Genomic DNA, 26,652 nt, shown 5'->3' with positions numbered 1-26,652 from the left:
AGGGACAGTATCACACTTCCAAGCACACAGCAATGATGTGGATACTCCTGTGTTCAGTCCAACCAACAAAGCTTATCATCTTCCAAACCAGCAATACTTATTGTAGACGTCTTGATCTTCCTCTGTCTAAAGGTCTGTTACCTCCTCCCCATCGTTCCACATTCAGCATCTGTCACAGCACTGCACCTTTCCAACGAGAGGTCTTTGGGGGAGAGAATTAAATATGCCTCCAATTCAGAGGAATTAATTAGTTTTCTGTCTACCCATGTCAAACCAGAACATCCGTTTAATGTCAAGGATCACCAGGGAATTAATCCAAGTTAAATTTAAGGCAATTTGCTAGTAGTTAAGAATTCGGGAAGCTTCAAAAGCCTGTGCTCTTTTGTTCCAATTTCACATGCTGTTTTGTGGCTTGTCGTTGGGGGTTTTTTTTTCCCCCTTTTCCTGGTATTGATATTTATCTCCACTTAAAACATGTTGTGGAAAGATTCCTTCAGCAAAGCAGCACCCTTCAAACTTCCAGGGGAAGCATTGTGGAAGATGGAATAACTGCAGAGACTGTTTAGACACAGACCTCAAAAGATCGACGACATATTTTGGGGTTTATCTCAGCTCTTTTTAGGACACTGAAGGATTTCAAAGTTCAGCACCTACTCAGAGCTTTCGGCCTGGGCCGGTGCTGACAGCACATGGCCACAACGCAGCTTTCCAAGAAGCCAATGAGCCGTGAAAGCTCATCTGTAGGTTTGCCACAAAATAAATTGCAGCAGAGGAGCCTTTCTTCATAAGTCAGTTCACAGACAGCGCAGGCATTCGAGCCTGTTCCCTCCCCAAACCCAACTAAACTAAATCCCTGTCCCTAAACAAACAACACTTGCACATAACAGCAAAAGGAACAAACCAAAACAGATTTAATAATGTCTTTCATGCAAACTTCTGTCAAGGTAGAGGCCAGCTTTGTCTTTCTCAGGTCATCAAAACCCTGGTCTTCAAATAAGCATTAATAATTTATATAATCTTGAAGCCTGGCTGGAACGAACCTCGTTCTACAAACACAACATCCACAAAAACTGTTTATTTTGCACTATCAGTACAGCTATTTGAACATGAAAATATCACCTGGTGACATAAGAGTCTAAATAAACACAGTCTTCACCTCCTGTTGGAAAGGTTTAAAAGGAATAGCCAGTACTTACAAGGCCAACTGCTCAGAGTAAGTACCCACAGTAAGTCTCTGACCCAACCAGCAGTAAAATGAAGAGGTACAAATGTGATGTATCTAAACCTCAGTGCGTTATTTGGATTTGGACATAAAGCCACTTGTAAGAAATGGAGAACACACATGAAAGTCCCTTCAGTGCAGTCCCCGGGGAGATAGTGGGGCCAAAAATAAACTCCTTTTACTCAGAAAGAAAACAGGGGAATGAAAATAAGGAAAAATCCCAAAGGACTAGAGAGGTTTGGGGGAGGTTTGTTGCTTGTTTCCTACTTGCGCTCTCAGAGTACAAGGGAACCCAAAATTCAACCTACAGGACATTTAGTCTGTTACAACTTTCTACACTTAATAGTAAGGACACAAGTTACAAAGTACCAAAATACTCCTAAGTGCTCTCCACCAGCAGCCACCATGTGCTCCCTAGGGAAAACATGCCAACTGGAATTTGACCAAAAATGTGTTGTTTCCTCCCCCCTCTCCCTTCAGAGAAAAGGAAAAACAGATCAAGGAAGAACTCCAGTTCACTCCAATGGTTTCTTATACAAAAAGCCAACAAACACACCCCACTTCTCTGCTTCCCCTGTGTCCACAGCTCCACTCCCAAGACATTCCAGCATTTTTTGAATTCCTCTGCAAAGGAGCTGTGTAAGGTGAGATCGGGCTCCAAACGCCGCCTCACACACGACACTGTGTGTAAGGAGTTTCACTTTTATGCAAGTAAAGACAACAGAAATGCAGAGGATTCCTCCTGTCCAAGCGCCCTGTGGTGACAGGAACAGAGAACAAAAACCCCAACGTAACCTTAGCAACAGCAAAGGATGGTACCTGCACTCACCCTCCTAAAGGAGAGGCAAAGCACAAGACTCAGGATATTAACAGATAACTCCCTGCAAAGACACTGCTCATGAGCTTCACAGTACAAATCTCCACAAGCACAGTGTTATCTCTTCCCAAGCGTGTTTGAGGAAGAGCATTGAAACAACATCTCTGCTTAGCATCTCTGTAGCAGTTACAATGCAGAAAGGCTATGAGTAAAGTTCAAACAGGAGGAGGAGGGCAGCATCACGCCTCCAGCAGCCGGAACACAGCAGCAAAGAAACCAAACTCAGGGCAGGAAGAGACTTCAACTCCCCATCTGTCCCAGTTAGACTTAGTCAGGAAACACAAAGCATTTAAGACCATATCATCAGTTTACAGCTGCTTTTACCATGAAAATACATTGATCCAGACTCAATTTGGAATTAAAAGGTGGCAAATTTCAGCAAGAACAACAAGGACACCCAAAACACTACATGCTTCTAGTCATGCACGATAGCATTACAGCTTTGTTTCCACAACCCAAACACGAGCCACAAGCACAATCCAACTCCAATAACCAGAACACAAAACAACCAGGAGCTATCATGAAACATTTCACTCTCTACTCCAAAACTTTAAACCAGCAACTTGGCTTTGGCCTTTGATATCAAACCATCTACCTGGAGTTACAGAGCCAGCAGGGTGCAGAAGCTGGACACTACAGAAGTGCAGCCAAAAGACAGGATTTTGGAAGGGATCTTAGGAAAATCCATTTATTAACCTTAGTAGCTCTGACAGCACACGAAGAATTCCAAGAGAAAACCAGGTCTGAAGATGAAAGCTAAGGGAAAGCTCTTTGCCTCCACCGTTTGGAAGGAGGGCAATTGGTAATTAGGATAAGAAATTTACAAACTATGAAGTTAAAAATAGGAGGCAAAAAAGGCAAAACCATACCAGAGATGCACATTTTGCTATCGTGTTCTTAAAGTCATAAGCAGTGGATAGAGTTTTACTGATTCTGTTAGAGAAAGCAATGCAAACCTTCACATTAAAAGAATAATCAAACAAAATCCAAGCCAATTACTCCTTACCAGTAACAAACTGGGTTCCAGGTCTGGGGTTTCTCCTACAACAGCTGAGGACATCAACAGCCCTAGGGCAGCACAGGTAGTGCACCACTGTGTGACCTCCCGACAGCACTGCAGGCACCTCTGGTAGGAGAAGGACAGAACTATGACACAAACCAAAACCACAAGAAGTTATGAGCATTAAACTACAAATTACTGAACTACTGTGATACATTTTGAAGGCTTTGCCCTCCAAACCCACAGTTATAACACCCAAAAAATGTGAACTCAAAGCATAGCAATACATTGCAGGTGATGAAAGCCTGGTTACTTTATTGCAATACTACAATCAAGAGTTACTTCTCAAAAGTATGAGAAAAAAGATATCTAATTTTAGATACTAAAACTTCAAACAGGCCCTTGAAACAACAGGGTTTCCTGTTTGGTAGCATTTCCAAACATTCTCACTTTAATGACTTTGAAAAGAGACATTTGTGGCCCAAAGGGCACTAATTCACCTCATCTGACCTATAAAATAGGAGGTTAAGAAGCTACTGAGGCTGCTCCTGAGAGAAGGTTGCAATGGAACAGCCAAAAGAATTTCCTCTTGACATGTTTAGTTGCCAGTTCCTACTGGCTGGCACCATTGTGGGTGAAGAGACTAAATAATCCCAAGATTGTGAGAATTCTGTGGGAAAAATAGATCCTTAGCTATAGAAAGACACATTCCCAGATAAAACACTGATGTTTAGGATCACAAGGTACAAAGATTAGGAACAGTTCATCCAAACAAAGGGGGTTTTGTCTGTGAGGACACATCAACTGTAACTACCATCATGTCCATCTGGCTTTCCTATACAAAATCAACTTTATTCTCTTCAGGAGAGCATATTCACTGCCCTTGCAACATTTGACTTCAACTAAAACTTCTGACTATGCTTTAGTCAAAACTTTACACTGTTTAGGTACTGTTGGCCCCTCCAGCAAAGTGTCTGCCACGTATTCCTGATCTCTGCCTTCAGCCCTCTTCAATCTACAGCTTAGCTCTCAATGAAAATCAGCTGTAAATCAATACTGTTTATCCCACCTTCTGTAGTAACAGAAAACCTCAGAAGATAAAAATTAAGAAAGCATTTCCAACACAAACTGATGTTATTGCAAGTGAGAGAATAAGTATCCAATACACAAACAGAGCATTAAGGCAAATCCAGGCACTTTTATGGCAACAGGCACAACTGTGAAAATCCTGACAACAAATATGACCCAACTGAAGCAAATACCACTGAGTTTGTTCTCAGTGTCTATTTCAGACTGCCAAGTCTTGCCTTTCTCTGATTACTTCTCCATAGCAATTGTTTTGGCTCCTTTTAGTCCTGTTATTTAGACAGTTAAAAAAACAAAGTGGGGGAGTGAGGGAACACATGGGAAACGACTTTTTGTTAGCAAAGGGTAAAAGTAAGTGGTATTTTCGCTCAGACTTCGGGCTGTGACTGTTGAAACTCTCATCTACACCCCTATCCCAGAGCCCAGAATGAGCCAGAACAGTCCAGTAAGAACAGCAAAGCTCAGACCCGCGTTAGTTTGCACTGCTCTGCGTTTTTCCTCCTTGCTTTGAGCTCTGCACCTGCTTTCCTCTTGTAGTTGAACAGATGAGAATCAAGTGACCATGATTAATAGAGGCACCTCTGCTACAAGGTAGGAGCAGAATAGCCAGAGGTATTCCTCCAACTTCTGCAGCTGGCTAAGGTTCCTAAATGAGCCTTTCTTGAAAGAACTCTTAAGCCCATATGACAAGGCCTAATCCAGCTACTCTTTCTCTTACCACATTACAAAGTAGCTTTAAATGCTGAGAACTTACCAACAGTTGAAAACGTTTCCTGTTAGCAAAAATAAATGGCACGATGTTTCACAGCTGGCAAGTGCATGTTTTAATGAAGAGAGGAGAAGGGGCTCTGCTGACAGGCTCCAAAGGGTTCATCAGACGTCCTGCATTTGGAATGGGAAGAATAGGAGGCACAGATTAAAATCTAAACTATAACTTCACATAAATGCCTTCAGTGTCACATAATTACAAGCAGCACATTTACAACTTTGCCGTTTCAAACAAGAAATATTATGATATATTTCTATAAATAAGCATAAAGGAGAAATTATTTTGCTTGTGTTAAGTTAGAGTTTAACACACACATTTTAACACTATAACTCCTGTGCTCCCAGACAAGTGCTTTGAAGAAGTCACTGTAAAACCCCAGTATGAGGATTTCAAACAATTTTAACAACATGACACAGAAAAAGATGCAAACACCCAACAGAGGGTAAGTTTTCATTTCCATGCCTGTAAAAGCGATGCAGCCACAACACAATATTCCAACTGGTAACAGTTTGCTTATACAACAGGATGCACCTTTCCAACAGGGCACTAGGTGTGTGTTTCTAGTTCAAAACGCTTCTTGCAGTAATATTTCTGCTGCTCTTTCCATTTCCTCTGCATTTCCCTTCTTTAATTCCCCATAACTTCCACCTCTGTCCATCTGCCTGCCTCACCATCTTCTCTCCATCATGGTACAGAAACAGTTGCTGGTATGGAAGGAACATGGAAGAGCCAACCAGCACTTAAAGAGCAAGAACCTTACAGGGTACCAGGCTTGAGGAGTCTGGTCATATTAAAAACAATATAAGAATTTAGCTACAGATATATGTGCTACTCCAGCAGTGAAGATTAAAAAGCAACCTGAAAAACCCCAGGTGCCCATGGCTGGTATGACACTTACCAGTCCAAGTGCCATTAACTCCTCCAAGATCCTAAGATGCCACTTAAAAGAGAGTCACAAAAGAAATCTGAGCAAAAGCCTTGTGCATCTATTAGCAAGAAAAAAGCCAACATAAAAAGCACCTAAAAAAGACAGAAGATTAAAGAAGTGTGAACATATCGCACTGGGAATTGCCCTGAAGAATGGTTCCCCCCAAACTTTCACATTGAGTTTTGGTTTTTTAACTCGGGGATCTTTGTGAAAGTTCCCAAAGTCAGTACGTGAAAAGGGAGGGAGGCAAAGAAAGAGGAAGAATCATGAGGGAATTTTTAAAGGGAAATATAGCCATGGGAGCAACTGAGGGGAAGAGCACGTAAGAGACAGAAACACATGTAAGGAGTCAGGAATACCCTAGGAGTAAACACTTCAGCTGATGCAGAATGAAACAGAACACGGGAGGTGCTCTGTGAACAACCTCATTGTGTTTGTGTAACTCAGGGCACAAGCACTCAGCGCCTCGGGTATTATCCCATTTTACTTTTTAGTCCAAATCTCATAATCCAGATTTGATCAACTCTTACAAAAACCTCAGAAGTAGAAGAGTGAAGGCAAAAAGGATACAGCAGTAATAAGAAGGAAATCAGTAAGTGAGGGTTTTATCCAGCCCCCACCTCATCCTCCAACCCTACAGTGGTGGGACTGTTCGGAGCTCTCCATCCTGACTGCTTCCTTCATGGGCACTTCAATCAGCTGGTTTCAGGTTTGGGTATTTTAAGCACGTAATGGCTAATCCAGACCATTGATGCTTCTGTTTCAGAGCAGGATTTGAGCACTGGTCAGAAAGGTATTTCCTCCAATGGTCTATTAGTGCAAAAGGTGCACATTTGGGTTAACCCTTTCCTCAGCCAGAGTGAGCCAAGTGCCTCAAGTATCCACCCTGAGTTCTTCTTCACAAGGTGAGAAATACCAGGAAACAAACTCACTTGGATGGATGAAGTTTGTTCAACGCTTGAGGAGGAAACAATTGGGAAAGCTGACACAGCTATAAACATATTCCTTGAGATGCAAAACCCTGCTCGCTTTTCCAAGCAGGGTTCTTAAGCAGCAAAGTTCCTGGCACACACTCCGACATCCTTATTACAAGGCTTATTTTAATCCACACACAAGCTGTGTTTGTAGAATATTCCTGACACCTCACTGCCTCTCTCCAACACAGCAGACCCCAACTCAGCTTTACTCCAAAGCAAACACCAAGCAACTTCGAGCATTTGCAGGATGTTTTTCCTCCTGAATGCCGAGTAAGTAGCAGGGCAGAAGGGATCACCACTGCACGGGCTGGAAAAGCCATATTCCCAAAAAGTGAGGCAAAAAAGGTGAGTTTCAGCTCTACCTCAGCACCTACAATGCCCAGGTACATCCTTACTTGACGTACACGCAACAGAACACCCCAAAGTGGAACACATTTCCATCTAATTGGAATAGCTGTCAAGGAGCTCATCCTGCACTCGGAAGCTGATCAAACCCAATATTTCAACAGCAGGATGATGGGTCTTAAATATGTGGGTATGGAAGAAAGTTAAAGCAACTGTTCAGGAAAGAATTGACTTGGTAAGGGACAGAAAACCCCACCCTGGAGCCTCTGAGCTCCACCATTTGGGAATTCGGTGAGGACTTCACACTAGTTTGTGTGTACGAAGTACAAGCAGTTTTAGCACAACTATGATTTTTGTCAGTATAATAAAAACTGCGTGGAAGATCTGAGCAAGCTCCACACCCCTGCTTCACAGAAAGGGAGGCTGATAAAAAGCAGTGACAACACCAGCACAGTCAGTCACAGCTACAGGATGGAACTGAATCCCAAGCAGCTCTCGTTCCAAACTGGACATCCCCGTGCAGCCAAACACACCCCAGCAGCACGAACCCGAAAGCTACTGAACTCTTCAGAGAAGGTGAGAGCCTTTCCTCTTCCATCTCCAGTGAAAGAAGCCCCACAACAAGAACCACACGCTTTTATTTCACATCCTGCCTAAAGGACTGAAGATCTAGAGGGAATTGAGAAAACCAACTACTGAAGGTTGTGCTTAAGGGGGCTGTAACACATCACCTAGCGAAACAGAAAGCCCTCAAGAAGGAATAAAGTGAAGGTTTGAAGCCACAAACAGAGTCCCGACTGTCACTGGATTTGACCAAAACATCCTAAACCCGCTCACAGAGACCCCGGGGTGAGGAGCAGATCACAGCACTTCAGAGAGAACAAATACCTCCCTCTATCTCGCAGCAGTGGTAGGTCCGTGTCCTCTCGCCTAACGTGACCCCTGCTATCTGCAGGCAGCCCCACAACGGGCCTGCTTTCACTATTAATACACTTGGAGTTTCACATATCACCCGTAAAACACAGGTAAGTTACTCACTTCAAAATATTCAAGCCAGTCACAAAATACAAACACGGTATTAATCCTTTTGTGTCAGTATTTTCCAGGGTAACGCTGGCAGCCAGGAATGGACACGACCTGCTGGCTCCTGGGAATTCTAACGGACATGTGGGATAACCATTACAGCTGCAGGTAGCTCTTCAAAGACTTAAACTAAGCCCTCGCTTTGCCCTTTTGTTTGCCCATTAAACTGAGCACACAGGAGCGAGGAAAACCCCTGCGAGTGCTTTCTATCAATTTAGGGGAGTTTGGAGACTGGGGCCACCAGTAAAACCAGCAAGAACATGAAGGGGAAAATGCCCTGGGAAAGGTTGAGCTGTTTATGAAGTCAATCTGCTCTGGAAGCAAGCAGCAGCAGTTTGGATCGGGTGTTATCCTGCTGCTGCGCTGCTGGGAGGACAGGAAACTTTGCTGAGAAACTTCAAAAACACATATCTAAACATGAAAATCCACCCAAGTGGATAGCAAAGACAAAAAGAACATGTTCGAGCTCACAGCAACACAACATGTTACAGGAGGAAAAGCAGTTTGCTATCCACAGCAAACCACAGACCTTTCAAACACGAGGCATTTCGCCTTTCCATGGGGGACTGCTGGGGAAGGGGGTGCTGCTAAACTGGTTTTCCTCTAAGCACTCCCACTTATTAAAGAAGAAAAAAACCCTCTTGCAAAGAACATCTCCACTGTTGTACAACTGTCCCAGAAAACAAAGACCACGGGGAGAAAGTGGCCCATTTTCCTCAGCCTCCAAGAACCCCGTGTACGGGTCATGTTTTCAGCGGCTCGATCCTACACGCTCAGGATGAAGCAGCATTTAAAGCCTATGAATAAACATCTCCCGGGTGAATTATCAGAACCCCCCCCCCCCCCCCCCCCCCCCCATTTTTTGGTACCACGCTCAAATTGACTCAATTACACCAAACAGTCACAACATATATATGAAAACAACTGCGAGAGAAGTTTAGCTGCGAGTGAGTTTCCCCCTCCTGGACAGGCTGCATCAAAACCAAACGACTAGTTTTCTGTTTCAGTTACACTTATCCCACCAGCGCAGCAAAACACAGAGTATCTGCCAGGCACATACATTTGGGAGCTCCCCTAAACACTGCTTTGTAGCTGTGCCCCCCACCCATGGGGCAAGACTCCTGTCCCCTGTTCTTGTCAGCTCCTCAAAAGCACCTTACAGCGAGAATCCCTCCCCACATGTTGGAAATATTGTGACTAATAACACACACTCCACCCATTTTTATTTTTCCATCACTAAAGGATTTCAAAACCTAAAACTTGACAAACAGCGAGAGAAGCTGAACGGAGTTTAGAAAGGGAAAGGCACATTTTACTTGCAATTACAAGCTGCTATAAAAACATACAATGTTTAAGCAAGGTATTGCTAGAAGAGCGATCCGTTCACAGCAAGCTGCTTCCTCCAAATTACGTTATTCTCACTGTTGGATAACGCAGCTTTTCCCTTTAATCCCCCCCAGAGCAAATAAAAGAAGAGAAAGAAAGAAGACTCCCTCTCCTTCCGTAGAAAACACATTTCAGGCATTAGTCGCAGGGCTGCTCTTTGCACACAGAGAATCCACACTCGTAATAAATACTTCATCGACTTCAAGAACCGAGACCTAGATCTGTACGACAGCCCCTAAATGCCAAAAAAGATGCGAGGGATGCAATTAAAATGCAGGCAGGAACTTTGGTACAGGTGTCTGCACCAGCACTGTTTACTAAACACGGCTCTAATTAGCATGGCTTTAAACAATGCTGATAATAATCCGGTCCTGGCAGGCTTGCAAATGAATCACTGGGATTGCAAAAAAAAAAGCATGAGGAATTCATTAAAGAGCGGTTCAAACTCTCCTTTGTTTATCTTCCCCCTGTCAGGTGTAAAGAATAAATAAATCTGGGATTCTATCCCTGGATTCCATCCCAGCGCTCAGCTCCACAATACCGCGCCGCTCGAGAACCTCCTCAGGAGGTACCACCGCTGCTTTATTTCCCCCCCGCTCCGCTTCCAAAAGAGAAATCCTCCCACTATTCCCGTCCTGAAAATCTGCTCCATTCTCTATTTGTCATCTGGGATTGAGTTATCAGACACTACTTGTATTACTTTGGGAACTGACATGTCTATTTACAGAGACACAAAGGCAATCCAGCAGCACAACCCCTGCTTCTAGCAGCACCTTTCCCAGCACCTCTCCTTCCCAATTTAACCACCACTTTTCTTCTGGAGAGGGGGGACGACACCTCACTAGTTGCCCAGCATAACAGCAAACATTTCCAGCCACTTTTGCACTTGTTACAGCCTCCTGAAAAACCACCTTTATCCCCCCCCGAAAGGAGAAGCGTTATTTTTCCAAGGGGTTTTTTGTTGTTTAGTGGGGTTTGATGGGGGGTTTTCTTCTAAAAGAGGGTCACTTCCCCCATTTCAGCCTGCAATTAAAATGGAGGCAAGGCCAGGCGATCTATGTCTGGCTTTAGGGGGAGACAATAACCCAAAACAGGCCTGGCTTAAAAAAAAAAAAGAAGGGGGGGAAAAAAAAAGAAGGAGAGAGGATAGGAGAGGGAGAAAGAGACAGGCAGAAAAGAGAGAAATACAACATGCTTCACCAGGATTATTACCTCATCCCTTTTTTCCAAGCAGTTTTGAACCACACTCCTGACAAACTCTTGGTCCAACTTGCACGGATGCTGGTTTTTAGGGGGCGGAAAGGGTTTGAATGCTGGAGCCGGGATTGAGGCTTGGCTATTCGCAAGTGGAGCTGCTGTTAAAATGCCCCCTTGTCTCTTCTCCTCTCCCTTGAGCTGGGTGTTGACGCAGCAGAAATTACCAGCTGGAAAATTCCCCTTTTGGAGGTTACGGGGAGGGGAGGGTTGGGGGGGGGGGCGGGCGGAGAGGGGAGGGGAGGGCCGGGGGAGGGGGGTTAAACCCTGCCACTTACCAAGTTAAGCCATCCACCCCACACCAAATAAGACATCGCGTCCCAAAGAAGGCACCGTTCACCCCTTCCGCAGGCAGGGAGCGACCGGCCCCCCGCTCCCCCCCGCCCCTGCGGCGGGTTGTGCCCGCGGAGGGCGCGGGGCTGGGGAGGGGGCGATGATAGCGGTGAGCACCGACGAGGCGGGCGGGGGAAGGCGAAAAAGAGAACCGGGGAGGCGGGGGAGCGGGGGGGAAGGAAAAGCGCTGCCCGCCTCGCCTCGCCTCAGGGCGGCCGCGGGGATGGGGTTGGCCCGGCGCTGCCGCCTCAGGGGGCGGGCGGGCGGCCATGGCGACCCCCCGCTCGCCTCAGGGGGCGGGAGGGCGAGGTGGGGGGGGGGCATCGCGCTTACCTGAGCCCCATGGAGGAGAGCGGGGTGTGGGAGCGGCCGGAGCTTGTGGCTCCGTCGGTCACTCCGAGCCTCTCCTCGGGGTGGGGAGGGGAAGGGGAAAGGGGGAGGAGGGCGGAGGAGGTTGGGGGGGGGGGGGAGAAGAAGCCGGTTGTGGGGGGGGGGGGGCCCCGGGCGCGCTCCCGCCGCTCCCTCGGGCGCGCGGGGCGCGAACCCGCGACGGGAGGGGGGGGGGTGTTGGACGGGGGGGGGATTGAGAAGGGGGGGGGGAGGCGGTGCCGCGCGGCGCGTGCCGGCGCTTTCGCTCCGCCCCTTCTCCCACAGCGGCGTGCGCTGATTGGTCAGAAGCGCGCACGGGCCTCCGGTAAGCCCCGCCCATTTCTCCGCCCCCTTTTCTTCTCCCCCCCCCCCCCCCCCCCCCCCTTCCCCTTGCGCCGGGGGAGCGGGGGCGCCGGCGGCGGCGCTGCCACTGCCGGACACCGGAAGTGAAGGGCGGGTTGTGGGGGGGGAGCGCGCACGGGCTCGGCAGCGCGGGGCATGACGGGACGGCGGCGGGGCAGCGTTGAGGCGGCGGCGGACCCGACCCTGTCCCGGTGGCCGTCCCGGTCTGGTCCCGGTCTCCGTCCCGAGCCCCTCTGGGGTACCTGAGGCGGCTCCTGGCTGACCTTGCGGTGGCCCGAAGAAGGAGGGACCGCGGTTGTGTCCCTTCAGCGGGTGCGTCCTCTCAGGCTGCACCTGAGGGATGAGGGGCAGCGGTTTGCTCCCCACAGGAGCCTGTGCCTGGGCCGAGCTGTGCCCTCCTCGGCAGGTTGTAGGGGGGGGGAAAAGCACTTCTTCGCTGTATTAAGAACTAAGAGGCTGTATTTGACATAAAAATTAATAAGAATAAACGATCTGCAGCCCGGCAGAGTTCAGAGCCCGTTAAACGGGTGAGCAGCGCGGCGCTGGCCTGGCTTAATGGCTAGAGTGCGTGGCTGGAGGTCTGGAGAATGAGGGTCTGCAGGATGGAGATCAGAGTCCCTCATCCGTCAGATCCAGGGATGAAAAACCCTCTTGTTGCAGCAAAGGGCAGGATCCTGCCCTTTCGGCTGCTGCGCTGAAGGATCTGACACAAACTGCCCTATATTTCAAAGGACGGAGCTTAACAGGACAGGATAGGTGTGGAGCGGGGAGGAAGCCGATGTCGACCCTGCGATGGCTGCGGCGAGCAAGGGAGAACGGCTCCTGGATCTCTGGATTGTGAAAGCAGGAGCTGGTCCAGCAGATGTGATGTTTGCACCCTGTGTATCAGCATCCACACACTGTGATTGTGCCCCAAAGTGGGGAAATCCACGTGGGTTGGCCGTTTGTTTGCCTTGTTAACCAGCTTAGGTGTGTAATCACGGATAATTGTGTGCCTAAGGCTTGGAAATGTCCTCCCGGGTTTCCTTTCCCCATGTCCTATAGATTTGCTTCGTCTCTGGCTTTTAAGTAGAGAGACCTACTGCTGAAACCTTGGAGTTGACTTTTATGCCTATTCTGTATTCAAATCCTCTTCTGCGAGGTGCTTTTAATCTCCAGGACGTCCCTTCACAAAAAAGAAGAGATTATTTTCCACTTTTTAATCTGTGATTTAAATAAACAGATGTTGTGTGGTGTGTTTTCCACCCCCCATTTCCTCCCACACACCCTAAATACCTTTAATTTTGAAAAGCCTGTGAATGAACCTGATTAATGAAAATGAAATGTCTTTTAACTCCAGCGTGTTTTTAATTACCTCTTTATTCTACATTGCAACAGAGTCCAAGCAGCACCTTCCTAGAAAGAGTTCCATTAAAATGCAAATGAAGACTCTGCAGAAATTGTCTCTCGATGCAAAGAAGGACTCGATTTCTTACACTTAAGCAACACGGTGCCAGGCGGGTGTCCCGCTGCCTCCTGCACATGCAGTCCTCTGCCTTCACCTCCTCATACGTGTGTTTGCCAGTCCCTGTCACCTGCAGGTGAAAAGCACCGGAGCTGAACAGCCAGAATCCCTTTTTCTACCCTCAATGCTCAAGTGTTCCATGTGAAGCTCTTCCCCGCAGCGCCTGCAGGTGCTAAATCCTTCTGTTGTGTAAGTCGGCTAAGTTTAAGCTTTAAGTTGGTCTTATTTTTTAGGGTCTGTGTTGAAATGTGAAGGTTTGAGGGGCTGGTTGAAGATGGAGCTATATCTTTATGCAACTCTATTTTGCATAAAATCTATATCATACCTGGTCACAGCTATGAGCACTCCTGCGCATAACTCACTCACTCCTGCTTATCCTTGCTCCTCCCTGCTTGAGACCGAGCTTCCCCTTATCCCAAAGCTGCTCCGGTTCAGTGTGTACATTCCCTTCCTCTCCTCCCACCCAGGGTTTCTTCCTCGGGTCTTTGTTGGCAGAAAAGTATTTATTTATGTAGTATTTCTTTGCGTGTGGGGCTGGGCTGAGTCCCCAGAGCAGCAGCAGCTGCAGCCTGGGCACTGCCCTGGGGAACGCGCTCCAAGAGGGGGAGGCTGGCGGAGGGCCGAGCTTCCCAAAGCTGCTCCACACAAAGGAGGCTTGGAAAGCTTTAATATTTAACATACCCACACCCCTTCCTCCTTTAATTAGAAGTTTGTGTCTTATTTTAGGTAAATACTGCAAGTGCTCAGCCTGTCCTCAGAAGAGAGGTGGTTTCTCCTCATAAAGGAGGGAAGAACGTGCGTGGGGGAAAAAGAACAGGAAAAAAGAGCTGGTGGAAAAATCAGGGTAGTTCATGAGATTTTTGGTGTGCAAAGTGCCAGGAATGAGGTGAACAAAGGAGAGGTCAAGAGCACAGATGCACCTCTGTGAGATTAAAGAGACTGTTTCTGGCTCAAATCAATGTCGTTTGCGCGCCACCATGTCAGAGAGTTCATCGAGGCAGAGACCACTGGAGGTCTGGACTTTAATTGTTTTTAGCCACTGGGAAAACAGGTAAATTCTGTATTCCTATAGCACAGGAGTGCTTGGAATCACCCCGTGGTGGGGTGAGGTGGGACCAGAGTGGGGACCAGCATAGAGGAAAGCTGCCTTCATACCACATCCCATCTGCAAAATCATCAGGAATGCTGAAGCGTTCTCATCCCAGCTCCTCTCTTCAGCTCTGCTCCACCTTACATTCATCACGCTTGTAGGAGATGTTATACCTGATAAATTAAAATGATTTCTTGTGTGTCCTTGCCATGTGGTCAGTTTGGAAGCACGCTGAGAAAACCCAAATGGCCTGATTACCTGATTGCTCGGGGGGCTGTTTTTTCCCCCTACAAGTTTTGTGCTCTCGAATAGAGGTACAAAGAAAATTCTCAGGAATCTCTGATCTGTGAGCTCTGCTTACAGCAATCCCCAGTTTGGTGCCACGTTCCATACATGGTAGGCATGGATCTCCATCACCAAAGCCTATTCTTCCCTAAGCGCAGCAGGGAAGGAAGCCTTTTTGCAGGGCTCTGCTCCTGCTCTTTACAGCAGGAGTAATCCTTGGGCCATGAGCTTTGTCAGCTACACTGAGAGCATCCCACTGATGGTGGAGGAAAGGGTTAAAGGACCCACATTCCTGTCCCTAAGGCTCTGCTCAAAGGTCAGGGGGTCTTTAGGTGAAGGAAGGGAGGGAGGTGGTGGCAGCCCTGACCAGGTCACTTGAGGAGTAAACCACAGCTGAGGGGAGCTAATGAAGCAGTGTTTGTCTCTCTCACAGCACATACTCCCGGGCTGCGCCGGGCGAGTTAGAATTCCTTCTCTAGTGGGAGTGAAGATGTCGATTGTACTTTTTCCATGATGTGTATTGAGGCATTTGCTAGGTTGTGGGAGTAAACACTTGGGGGAATTCTCCATCAGCTAAGCAAGGGCAAGTCACAAGCCTACTAAATATGGTGAATGAAGATTACAAAAAAACGCCCTGGAGAATCAACCTCCCTCTTCCCACCCCAGCTCCCCACCACCACCACCGCTACCCCCGCATAGTTTTCCTCATTATCTTGTGCTGCTGGTTCACTGCTTCCCGGATAAATCCATGGCCGTTTGTGTGACTAAATACGTAGTGCTGCTTTAGGTTTGTGTTCCGAACCAAAGGGCAGCGCTGGGGTGGTCCTTCGCTAACAGAGACACCCTGCACCATCCTGCTGCAGAAAGCAGAGACACCAAATAGTCACCAGTGGGGGGGAACAGCAGGAAATGCTCCCAGGTCTGTAAATACTTGAGGGGGTGAGAGATGATGTTCATGGACAAAATATTTGACCAGCCGCATCCCACTGACCTCCTTCGGTGCTGCTCTTGAAAGGGATTGGCCGGAGACAGAAACAGTTGATCTTTAATGCTCCAAAAATACATTCCCTTTCAAAGCCTCTCAAGTGGAGGAGCAGCCAGGCTGCCAAACTCCAGCCCCACTCCCAACTTCTCGTGCCCTGGGTGAGCTCGGCTCCAGGGTGTTCGCTGAGGTTCACCCAAGGGTGCAGGTGAGGGGAAGGATGAAAGGTGCCGGGGCCATGGGATGAGGAGGGCAGGAGCGTGTTGGGGGGGACACAGCAAGCTCTGTCCCCAGCTTCCTCCTGGCTGCTGCATCCCTGGTGTGCTGCCCTGGCTCTGCCCCATCTCTCGCCTGCTCCCCTCCCTGGCAGCAGGGTTCTGCAGCCCCCATTGGGAGCCTAGAGCCAACCTGGGGCCTCTTTGGTTCCCACCCAGAAGCCAGTGATCATTTCAGTGCTGGTCCAAGCTCAAGCAGATCACTGTGCTACACCAACATCACCCTCCTGCAACACAGGATCTTTGCTTTCCTCTTCTTGAACGTGGGCTCGTCTTGGGGTTACTTTCTGCTGTATTTTACATCGTGGTGCTCTGGTTCTTCACCCCTTTAGCAGGTTTCCTCCACCACGGTGTGTTTCAGACACTACTCTGTAACCAGATGTTTTACAGCTCCTCGCTGACATTCACCTCTGTACATCTGGGAAGAACCAGTGCCTGGGCCATGCTGTCTCCTGAGGCCAAGAGCACAACATTGGCACGTTTAGAACAGGTTTTGATCCTTCCTCCTCCAGTATCACCATCCTTCACACCTGCATCCTTTCCAGCACTACCCAGGGGCTCACACCAGCCCCTGTGGAAAGGAACAAACCCATTTCGCTTTCCAGTGGACACAAAGAGGGACAATCCCAATGTGCCAGCATCTGATTTGGCTCTCAGTTAAGCTCAACCCTTTTTGCTACAGCACTTTAGAGAGATGCAGCTGAAATTAATCCCTCTGCAAAGATTCTGTTTCCTTCAGAACCCAAAGAAGGTGCCGGGCTGCACGTGAGTCTTGTTCCATGCAGCCTGTATACACCGTGTGTGTACAAGCCACGCTTGGAAAAGGCAGAAGCAACAGTTAATATAACTGCTGAAGTCTGGGAAGTGTGGTTTGGGGTTTAGTCAGGCAAGTGGTAGTTTTCCTGGCGACTCAGGCCACATTCGAGGTTTAAATACAGTAACTTGAGTTTTGCTCTCCCTTGTGTGGAGCTGACACTGCAGTGGGCACGGTCCAGCCCTTTTGGGGTGAGTTAACCCCAGCTCCGCGCCCCTTGGCTGCACAGGGATAAAAGCTCAACTTCACAAAATGCCCTTAAGTGAATCAGAACCGCTTTGCACCGTATTTGAATTTATATTAAATTGCTTGTCATGAGGAGTGATGAGGCTGTCGATGAATTAGTTTCTGTTGGAAGCCGTTCAAAGGCAGTTAATAGCATTTAGCACCCCAAGACACCCCGTGAGCAGCAGTGCTGACACCCTGTTCCTACAGACCTGGGAGCTGCTGGGATCATGCACGTGGTGGGCAGCATCTTCCTGCTGTGATGCCCACGGCCAACCTCTCCTCCCACCCTTCCCAATGGGAAAATGGCTCATTTAAGTGCAGGAAACCTCTTGTTGGTGTTAATGGCACATGTATACTGGTGGGGGTCCAGTGTGAGCACTTCATGGTGGTCTCCATGCTCCCCCCCTGGGTTTCTCCTGGCTGGCTGATGGGACCTTTAGCTGCAATCCCGGTGCTGCCCAGCCCTGGGAAGAGCTCGGCCGCCGTTCCCAGCCCTCGGCTCCCACAGGATTTCCTCTGGGCAGAGCCGGGGTCAGCAGGGAGCGGTCCCGCAGCCCCCAGCCCTCGCCCTGCTGCAGGAAGCGCTTTGGGAGCACGGGGTGGGGTGGGGAAAGGAGGCTGGAGGAGGAAAACGGGGAGTCACGGGGGGAGCTGCCAGATAAGGCCAGGCTGGAAGCGCCGGGCGGATGCAGCTCCAGCCGGGGCTCGGACCTGCGCCCCGGTCACTTCCCTCGTGCCGGAGCCGCTATGGGAGCCCAGGGATGAAATTCCAGCCAGGGAGCTCCAGCACCTGAGCAGAGGCCGTTGGCTCTGGCAGCACATGGCAAACAGCGGAAAATCCCGCCTGGAGCCAGCTGCCATCGGGAAGGTGTTTCCTCTTCCTCTGGTCAGGGGCAGAGCTCTGTGGCCAGGGCCAGGGGGATATCGGTCCAGAGGGGTCCAGGGAAAGCCGGGCTCCTTGTCCCCAGGGCCTGACTGTCACCAAGGCACCAGCAGGGATGGATCCAGCCTCGCTCTGCTCGCCTTCATCCCTTGTGTGTGCTCAGCCCAGTGCTGGAGCCTCTCACCCAGCCATCGCGTCTGACCTGATTTCAACCATCAGATGGGAAACAGTCACTGGATGAGCCCTGAAGCCCATCCCGGCAGACCTGTGCCATTTGGGAATGCTCCCAAACAGAGGGAGAAACACGGCTCTTCCTAAAGCCTGGAAAAGCCCCTGTTCTCTGGGGAATGCCACAGGGATGCAGGCAAAGAAGACAGATGCCTTCTTTATTTCCTTTCCCCCTGGATTTAGTAGTTCCAACCCCCTCCAAAAATGCCTTCCCAGCTCTTTCCTAAACCAAACCACTGCCTTCATTATTCCTCTGGGAGTTTGTTCCCTGTACCACATTATCTGCTCCCTGCAATGCCGCACCAACCCTGAGCTTCAATTCCTGCCCTTGACTGCTGGACCCTGCACCGGTTGGAGCAGCCCCGCGGCGCCTCCCTCTGCACTCCTCAGCCAGATCCCGCTCCAGCCTTGGTATTCCCAGAGAACACAGCGCCAGAGCTGCCGGTGTAACCTCCCATGATCCTTCATCTCCAGCCTCCGAGGGGCTTTTGGGGTGATGGGAGTGGAGATACCCCAGGAGATGATGCTACAGGTCGTGCAGACCCCTGCATAGGGTAGGAACACCCTGGCCCTGCATCCCCTCGAGCATCCCATGGGCACAGGCAATGCTGAGACCTTTGGGGTACTCCAGGGGGTACAAGCACACCCCAAACCTGCTCTGTTTCCCTGCCCAGGCTGGGGTTGGTGAGCAGCCAGCACAGGTGCTTTGGGTTTAATCTGCAGGGAAATCTTCACACCTCCCTTTGCTCTTTCCCTCGGCAGCCCCTGCTGCAGTGCGGCTCCGTGGCGGGGGCAGTGCCCATCTGCTGGTGTGATTTCAGGCGTCTTCCTCCCTCCCTCTTCCTCCTCCACCCAGAGCCCCCTCTGCTCCTCCTCTGCTCACCCTCACCTCTGCTTTCTCTGTGCATTTACTGCCGGTGCCGCATGGATGCAGCTCAGTGGGATGAGGGAGGATGGAGGGATGCTGTGCCGGTGCCAGCTGGGATTTGACTCTCCCAACCTCCAGCAAGGGCAGTGTGAGATGTGGAGAGCAGCTCCCAGCCTCGCCACACGCATGAGCAAACCCTGCTGCTGTGGCTGGAGGTGTCTCTCCTAAGGACAGGGTTAAGGCAGCAGACACGTTGCCTCCTCTCTCGGCGCGGGGTTAGAGGGGGTATAGCCTGCATCCGTGCAGATGCGAGCTTGTTTATTCTTACCAGATAGTTTGATGGCTTTATCTGATCACAGGTTTTCCTGAGGAAGGAAGGGTGAGTCTGAGTCACTTCGAAATGGGGGCCCTGCATCTCTGGGTATTAGCAGAGCCCCGTGCTCCTGGTGCTGGCTGCTCTCCAGCTCTCACTCCACCTCACTGCAGGGTGGGCATTGCCACGGTCATTCATAGATGTCAATCATTAATAGATTAATAGATGTAAGCACCGGTGGGAGGGAGGATGCTGTGGTTTGGGGGGGTCATAAGAAGCACCCAGGACGCAAACCATGTATTGAGTCCATACTGGGTGAGTAGAGGAGCTGCTGACACCGTGGCCCTGGTACCGAAACCACCATCACAAGCAAATTGAAAGCAAGAGATAAAATCCATCAGCGATTGATAAATTCAACGGAGAGACAGGTCCGTGCCCTCCTAGAAGAAAACCCAGATAATTAAACTCCCTTGTTCTTCCATAAGGGGCCGGAGGAACCAGGCCATGCAGCTCATCTGCTCCTGGAGCGCTGGGGGCAGAGGGATGCTCAGGGCACTGGTACCCGGCTCAATGGGAGATGGGAAGAGCTCCATGAAACAGGGAGCTGGGCTGGGGGCTCCCGACCCACCCTCACACCCACATCCTTCCCGACTGCCTCCGTGTCTGAGGAAACACATGAATTTCCCATAAGGTGCCCTCAAAGCCCTCGCACTCTGCATTCTATGGAGCTTTGGAAGCTCCGTGAGCCCAGCCAGGCTTCAGAGAGGGGAGCGGAGCAGGCGACACCGAGCTGCTGAATGCACACAGAGCCCGGCCCCTGGGGTCCAGAATTAATAGGACAGAGCAGGGGCTGTTCCCTGCATGTTTTATTTATGGGAATCAGGCCAGCGAAGTTCCCTCAGCTCACTGAAATAGTCACATCGCCTCTGCTGTGCGCTGCCCACGGCCGTGACCTTGAGAAATGGGTCAGTGCCCAACCCGGGAGGATGCTCACCCCATGGGGATGGCTGGAACCCCCTCCCAGCACCCCAAATCTCAGCCTTAAGGTGACCAAATGCCTCTCAAGAGCATCGATGCTCCTGCCATGGGTGGCTTGACGCCGCTGCCTGCAGCTACCAGCTCTGCCCACAGTGGGAGTGACCCGTGAGAAAGGGCCCACGGGAACTCCACCAAAAATCCCCCAAAGACAGAGTGGGCACCGGGCACCCCCTGCTCCCCCTTCCGAGAACAGCCCCTCCGGGAGCCATAACCCCAGCACCGAGGTGGTGTTTGCTTCTCACACCAAACCCAACCCCCAGGCGCTGGCTGGAGCCCCCGAAACAGGAACCAAAAGTGGGGCTTCAGTTGGTTTCTTTATTGTTTCTTTCTTTAACCTGGATTTTAAAGCCATTTCCCCATGGCAGATCATAGGCACGGCCTCACCACGCTCACCACTGCAGTGGCAGCTCCACTGGTCCCACTCGGCAGCCCTGGGACCACCAAAGCATCCCTATGGTGGTACCCGGAAGGGAGGGATGCTGATGTGAGGATCACACCCTGCTGGGGTAAATCCAGGTCAGCTCCTCTGGTTTACCCAGAGAAACTGCAGGTTGGCACCCCAGGAATGGGGCAGGAAAGGTGCTGGGCCAGGTTATCAGTGCCTGTGTTTGGTAGTTATGGGTCAAGGCACGTTCCCAGGGCTGCCGGTGGGTGAGTCAGTGGTGGAGCTGGGAGCAGCGCGGTTCCTCTCCCCACCCTCTGGCCCTGGCACAGCGTCTCCCTCCCCACTTCCTTCCCTTGCCCAGCATTAGCCGGGTTTATCCTCTGGCTTTACGGGTTCCTGGTGATTCCCCCGCTGGGGGCTGGCAAGGACGTGTGAGACCCGCGCTCACGCCAGCGCCCACTGCGGGAAATGACCATGGAGCGGGGAACCGGGAGGCGTTTCCCGAAAATCCCATGGCCGGGGGCATTCCCGGTGCCCTTTGCTGGGGCAGGAAATCCTCCCCGGGGCTCCCACATGGATCCCTCTGGATCCCTGGAGCATCGCAGGGGCTCCAGACCCTGCCCTGCTCAGGTCCATCAGTGCAGGGCAGTGGTGGTGGGTGCAGGCAGTGGGTCCTGCTCTGGTTGGGACCATCACCCAGCAGATGCTGCACACCCACCCGGTGTTTGCTTGCTCTGAATCCAGGGCAGCTCCCAGCTCAGATGGTCCATGGGAACAGTGTGTGGGGATGGGGCTGTCCGGAACCCATCAAGGACCTTCACATGGATGTCACCAACAAAAGGCTCCGGCCGCCCTTCCTGCAGCTCCAGCTTCCAAACCCACCCTGACCTGACCTCTGGATCCTTCATGGCTCAGGGTCCTGCACAGCGCCGGGATGCCCAGGGATTGGCTTGTGGTGTGGTGGAGGCTGGGGCAGATAATGGGATGCCATCAGGACATGGTGGGCTCCCAAGCTCTGGTGGGGTCTGCTCTTCCCCATGCTCTTCCACAGCCTGGATCCTCACCCGGATTCATCCTGCAGCGCCCCTCAGCATCCTGTCCCACCCAGGAGACACATGGACATGACCTTGGCCTTGCCACTTCCCTGAAGATCCCTCTCTGCACCCGGCAGCCCAAACCGGTACCCTTGATGGGATGAGGATGCCGCAGCCCTGCTCCATCCCCTCAGAGCTCCACTGCCTCCATCCCCACAACCTCTCCAGTGTGGCACATCCAGGAATGGGCACTGCTGCCCGCAGCTCCTCGGGACTGGGGACATGCAGGGGTTTGTCTCCAGCCCCATCAATGCCCCCACTTTGCTGGCGCCAGATTTCCATGAAATACAATCAGCAAAGTGTAAGATAAAGGCTGTTGGGGACAGAAAGCGGCTCTCAGGGAGCGGGTGAACCACAGGACAGAGCATTCATGTTCTCAGTCCCTGGATCCACAGGGTGGGATGAGCAGGGCAGGGGCCAGGGGGTGTTTCCACCTCATCCCTCCACAGCCTCATTCCCTGCAGCTCCCTTTGGGTCCGACTGCATCTCGGTTTCACGGCACAGGTGGAATATCCCCATTTGGCATCATTACGGCTGCCCAGCGTGCAGCACATGGCACCAGCCTGTTTACCCTTTCCTAAGGAAAAGAAGCATCTGAAGCCGGAAAAGGTTAAGAATAAATGAATTCAATTAATAAAAGGAGCCCTGATAGAGTATGGAAATGATGTATGGAAAGGGGGAATTCTCCAAGTGGAATAAACCCGGAGCAGTTATCTCTCATCTTCCCATGGTGGCAGCCGGTGTAATCAGCCATTCCTTATCTCCACACTGACGTTTGTGTGTGTTAGCAGCCAGGCAGGGCTCAGATCACTCCCCCTGGCCCCTGATGTGGGGTTTTGCCACAGAACGGCTTCTCCATCACAAGGAGAGCTTTGCTGTCCTGCAGGCTGTGTGCTTGCTCTTGGAAGGGTACAGACCTTGAAGCATCGTGTGCCCACACAAGAAGGATTTCTCCTTCTCTGCTCCAAGCCAGGGTTACATCCTTCCCTGCTGCCTCCACAAGGACTTGAGAGGATTTACCCAGAGCTACGTGTCCTCCAGCAGCATCTCAGGGGCTGGGCAGTGAAATCAATAACAGAAATGATGCTCAGCTTCTATACGGAGCTTTACATCCTCAAAGCCCTTTATGGAGGCATTAGCAGCGAGGAATCGGATCCCCATCACACAGGTCTCATGGATGCAGATCTTGGGGGTGATGGAGCAGAACGTATTGTAATAAGGAAGAGCTGCTGTCGGTGGCCCCGCACGCAGGAGGGCCCCGAGGAGCCGGCGGGAGCAGATGGAGGAGGGAGGGATACGATGGAAACGGTGCCCAGGGCAGGCTGGCAGTATCCTGGCAGCATCCTGGCAGCAGAACTGCTTCCCTCCTTGCAGCAGCCAGGGCTGGGGGCCCGACCCCGCCATGGGTCTGTCGCCTTGTCCCCCACATCCCCGGGGTAGGACCCCCATTGCACCCGGACAAGGGATGCTGAGGGATGACTTCAGCCACGGTGTCCCCCCGGGACTCGGGGCGCGCTCCCACCCGCGGCCCTGGCCTCATGCCCGTGGCTGGGTGGGGAACCACAGCTCCTATTTGTGGTTGTCTCCCTGGGAGGTGCTCCAGGAGGGAGGATGGGAACACCCTGACCTGGCCCATGCGGTCCCCGAGGTCCCGTCTCTGGGATGGGTCAAACACACCCGTGCCCAGGGGATGGCAGTGATGGGAACAGGGAGGGATGTCCTGCACCTCTCCCCTTCCCCATCCCTCCTCCCCGTGGTCGGTACCCTCTCTGTGCCTCTCCCTGTGCCTGTCCCTGCCCCTCTGGTGGCAGTGAGGCCCCGGGAGGCTCCTCGGCGTGGGGGGGCACACAGGGATGCAGGGACACAGAGGGATACGGGGGCATGGAGTGATACAGGGGCACGAAGGGATGTGGGAGCATAGAGGGATGCGGGGGCATGGAGGGATGTGGGAGCTCAGAGGGATGCGGGAGCACAGAGGGATGCAGGGGCACAGAGGGATGCGGAGGCTCATCCAGGGTTACCTTGGCAACAGTGCTTGAGCCACACGTCCCTGTCACCACCGAGGGACTGAGCCATGGCGGTGGCCAAGCGCTGCTTGCCGGGTTGGGGTGACAACAGCGGGTCGGGAAACGTGTCCCCCCCCCCATCCCGCTCCACGGCCAGTGCCGGGCAGGGGGAACAGGGGGGCATCTCCCACCCTCCCGGCCCCGGCTCCCTCCCGGCAGGACTCGGTGCTCCCGCAAAGCCGGAGCTTTAAATAAATAACGAGCTGCCGACATCTCCCGGCTCCGCTGGCAGCGCCACGCTGGGAGCTCCGGATGCGCTGGGAATGGGGACAGCGACAGCGGCAGCTCAGCACGGGGTGGGGGGTCCTTAGGAGAGTCCGGGGGGGTCCCGACAGGGTCAGCATCTGCCAGCCCCCTCCTCAAAGCCTCCTGTCACGGAGCATCACATCCTCGCCTTGAAAATGTGGTTTAAATGCTGAAGGTTGGCCCAGGAAGAAGCCCTCAGTGTCTACCCCGTGGTGCTGGTGTGGATGTAGGGGTGCAGGCAGGGTGCAGGGGTGCAGGTAGGATGTAGGGATGCAGGCAGGGTGTAGGGATGCAGGTAGGATTTAGGGATGCAGGCAAGGTGTGGGGATGCTGGGATGGATGTAGGGATACAGACAGGGTGTAAGGATGCAGACGGAGCTCAGGCAGGGCAGTGGGATGTGACCCATCTATTTTTCCCTGATGGAAGATGCCGCATTGACAAGGGTTTTACACGGTGCAGTGCTCCAGAAGCTCGGGCAGGCAGGGGCACAGGCAGGGGCACAGGCAGGGTTCAGGCAGAGGCCAGGCGAGCCATGAGCTGCACAGGCAGGGAGGAGAAGGACCAGTGAGCCAAGGAGCCTGGAAGGGCAGCCACAGGCTTCAATTAGCCAAGGAGTGATGGCAGGATCCTGCCTTAAATAGAGCCTCCGCAGGGGCAGGCAGGGAACCGTGCCCATGGGCAGCATGGCCTCGCACCCTTTGGCTGCCTGCACCCAGCACCAGCATCCAGCACCCAGCACCCTGCACCCCGTGAGGGTGTTGGGGGGATGCTGGGGCTGGTGTGGCCGGGTTGGGGGAGCAGGGCTGGCCTCAGCTCCAAAAGCAGCTGAGAGGAAGGAAGAAGCAGCTAAAATAAGCAGGTGGGTGGACAGGGAGGAAATAATAGTGAGGCTGATAACGAATGGGCTGGGGAAGGGGGAAAAGGACCAAAATGTCCCCAGGAAATAGGAACTGGACCCTGGGAAGCAGAGGGAGGTCACGGAGGGCACAGGGAGGGCATCCAAGGGAGGAGGGATGCGGGGAACTGGGATCCCAGGGTTGGGTGTGCAGGCAGGGAAGGGCAGGATGGGAAACACCAGCCAGGAGCAGGATCAGCTCCAGACCCCATCCTGCTTTAGGCAGAGGGACAGCAGGAGGTGGGGGCATCATGAGCATCCTCGGAGGCTGGATGGGAACCTGTGGTTGAGCCCCCCAGGGGTGAAATGCTGGGAAGAGGTGGGAAGCACAGAACCCGTGATGGGAATAGTCCCACTTGGTCATGGCACAGGGATTGGGACCAAAACCAACTGCCCAGCACTCAAAGAGCAATTTGGGCTGGACCTGAGGGAGACAGGGCAGGAGGTGGTGGGATGCAAAATGCTCTCTCAGGCAGGTCCCTTCCTTCCTTGCCCTCTCCTGTTAGCATCCTGGGGTCTCCCACAGCATCCCAGGGTCCCCCGCAGCATCCCGGGTTCTCCCACAGCATCCCACCTCCCCCTGCATCCCTAAGGTGGGGAGGATGATGCTCTCTGCACCCAAGGGTGGGACGATGGGTGAACACCAGCAGACGCGTGTCTGTGGTCAGGGCAAACCCATGTGCGCGTGCGGCGGGGTCCGAGGGTGCTCGGGGTGGGGGGGTCCCTGTCATGGGGCACGGGCAGCGGCCGCTGCCGGGGAGTTTCCCCGTTAACCACACGCCGTTTGCGTCTCAGCGCTTTCCCCCCGCCGGGGCTGCCGCTGCCGGGGGTTGTTTCCTGCCCTTCGCTCTCTCCCCCCGCCGCCCCGGCCCGGCCGCTTCCTCCCGGCTGCCCCGGGGGCTTTCCGCGCTGCCGGAACACAACCCTCGGGCTATTTTTAACAGAGGGGAAAGGTCCGCTCCAGCCGCGGCGCTCAGCGCCCACGGGCACCCCCGGGGGGGAGGAATGAGCCGGGAAGGATGTGGGAGCGCAGAGTGAGCCCCACTTCCATCTCCCGGCCGCTGGGGCAGGGTTTGGGGACAGGCAGAGAGGAGGGTGCTCAGGGACCCCCTTGCCCTCTTCCGCATCCCTTTGCAGCAGAAGCAGCCCCTTAGTCCCAGCACCCTTTATTGATGTCGCCCATCACAGGCAGGAGGCGATGCAGATGGGTCACCCCATGTCTGCCCCCACCGCCCCAGCAGGGAGGGGATGGAGGGATGGAGATAACACCCATCGCTCTCCTGGAATGGGGTGTCCCGATGGAGCTGGAGGGTCCCCTGGGGTCAGGGCTGGGCCAGTTGCTGTTTTTAACCCCTCTAAGTGCCTTAGGGAGGCTGCGAGCGGGATCAGCCGGTTAATGCCCGGCGGGGGCAGAGTGGGGCTGGGGAGAGGATGGGGCTGATGATAACTGGGGTGCACGTTCAGT

At 52.3% G+C, this 26,652-nt stretch overlaps 1 protein-coding gene and 1 long non-coding RNA gene across 14 annotated transcripts in view; one reads left to right on the top strand and one right to left on the bottom strand.

The window, feature by feature from the left end:
* Positions 1-11,669, bottom strand: part of ZBTB46 (zinc finger and BTB domain containing 46) — a 48,396-nt gene extending 36,727 nt beyond the window's left edge. For 2 of the 9 annotated variants that reach the window (XM_030503041.1, XM_030503049.1), the window contains exons 1-4: positions 11,594-11,669; positions 10,886-11,068; positions 4,940-5,067; positions 3,106-3,245 (exon numbers count right to left, since the gene is read on the bottom strand). In XM_030503041.1, the coding sequence (XP_030358901.1) occupies positions 3,106-3,159 (54 nt within the window). In that variant the 5' untranslated portion in view covers positions 3,160-3,245; positions 4,940-5,067; positions 10,886-11,068; positions 11,594-11,669. Of the gene's footprint in view, positions 1-3,105; positions 3,246-4,939; positions 5,068-10,885; positions 11,111-11,205; positions 11,290-11,593 lie in introns of those variants that run through there. The other 7 variants (XM_030503044.1, XM_030503043.1, XM_030503045.1 and 4 more) reach the window with 7 other exon arrangements.
* On the top strand, positions 11,176-14,789 carry LOC115615228. Of its 5 annotated transcripts, none has more exons than XR_003993983.1 (4): positions 11,282-11,369; positions 12,724-12,961; positions 13,370-13,685; positions 14,223-14,789. It is a non-coding gene; the product is annotated as an uncharacterized LOC115615228 (long non-coding RNA). The 5 variants fall into 5 exon arrangements; XR_003993984.1 differs by lacking the exon at positions 11,282-11,369 and adding an exon at positions 11,857-11,954; XR_003993986.1 differs by lacking the exon at positions 12,724-12,961 and having other exon boundaries at positions 11,176-11,369.
* Positions 14,790-26,652: the final 11,863 nt, after the last annotated feature.

Source organism: Strigops habroptila, chromosome 13, assembly GCF_004027225.2.
Source record: "Strigops habroptila isolate Jane chromosome 13, bStrHab1.2.pri, whole genome shotgun sequence".
In the NCBI taxonomy this organism is placed as follows: Eukaryota; Metazoa; Chordata; class Aves; order Psittaciformes; family Psittacidae; genus Strigops; species Strigops habroptila.
This window is presented reverse-complemented; position numbering and strand designations above follow the sequence as displayed.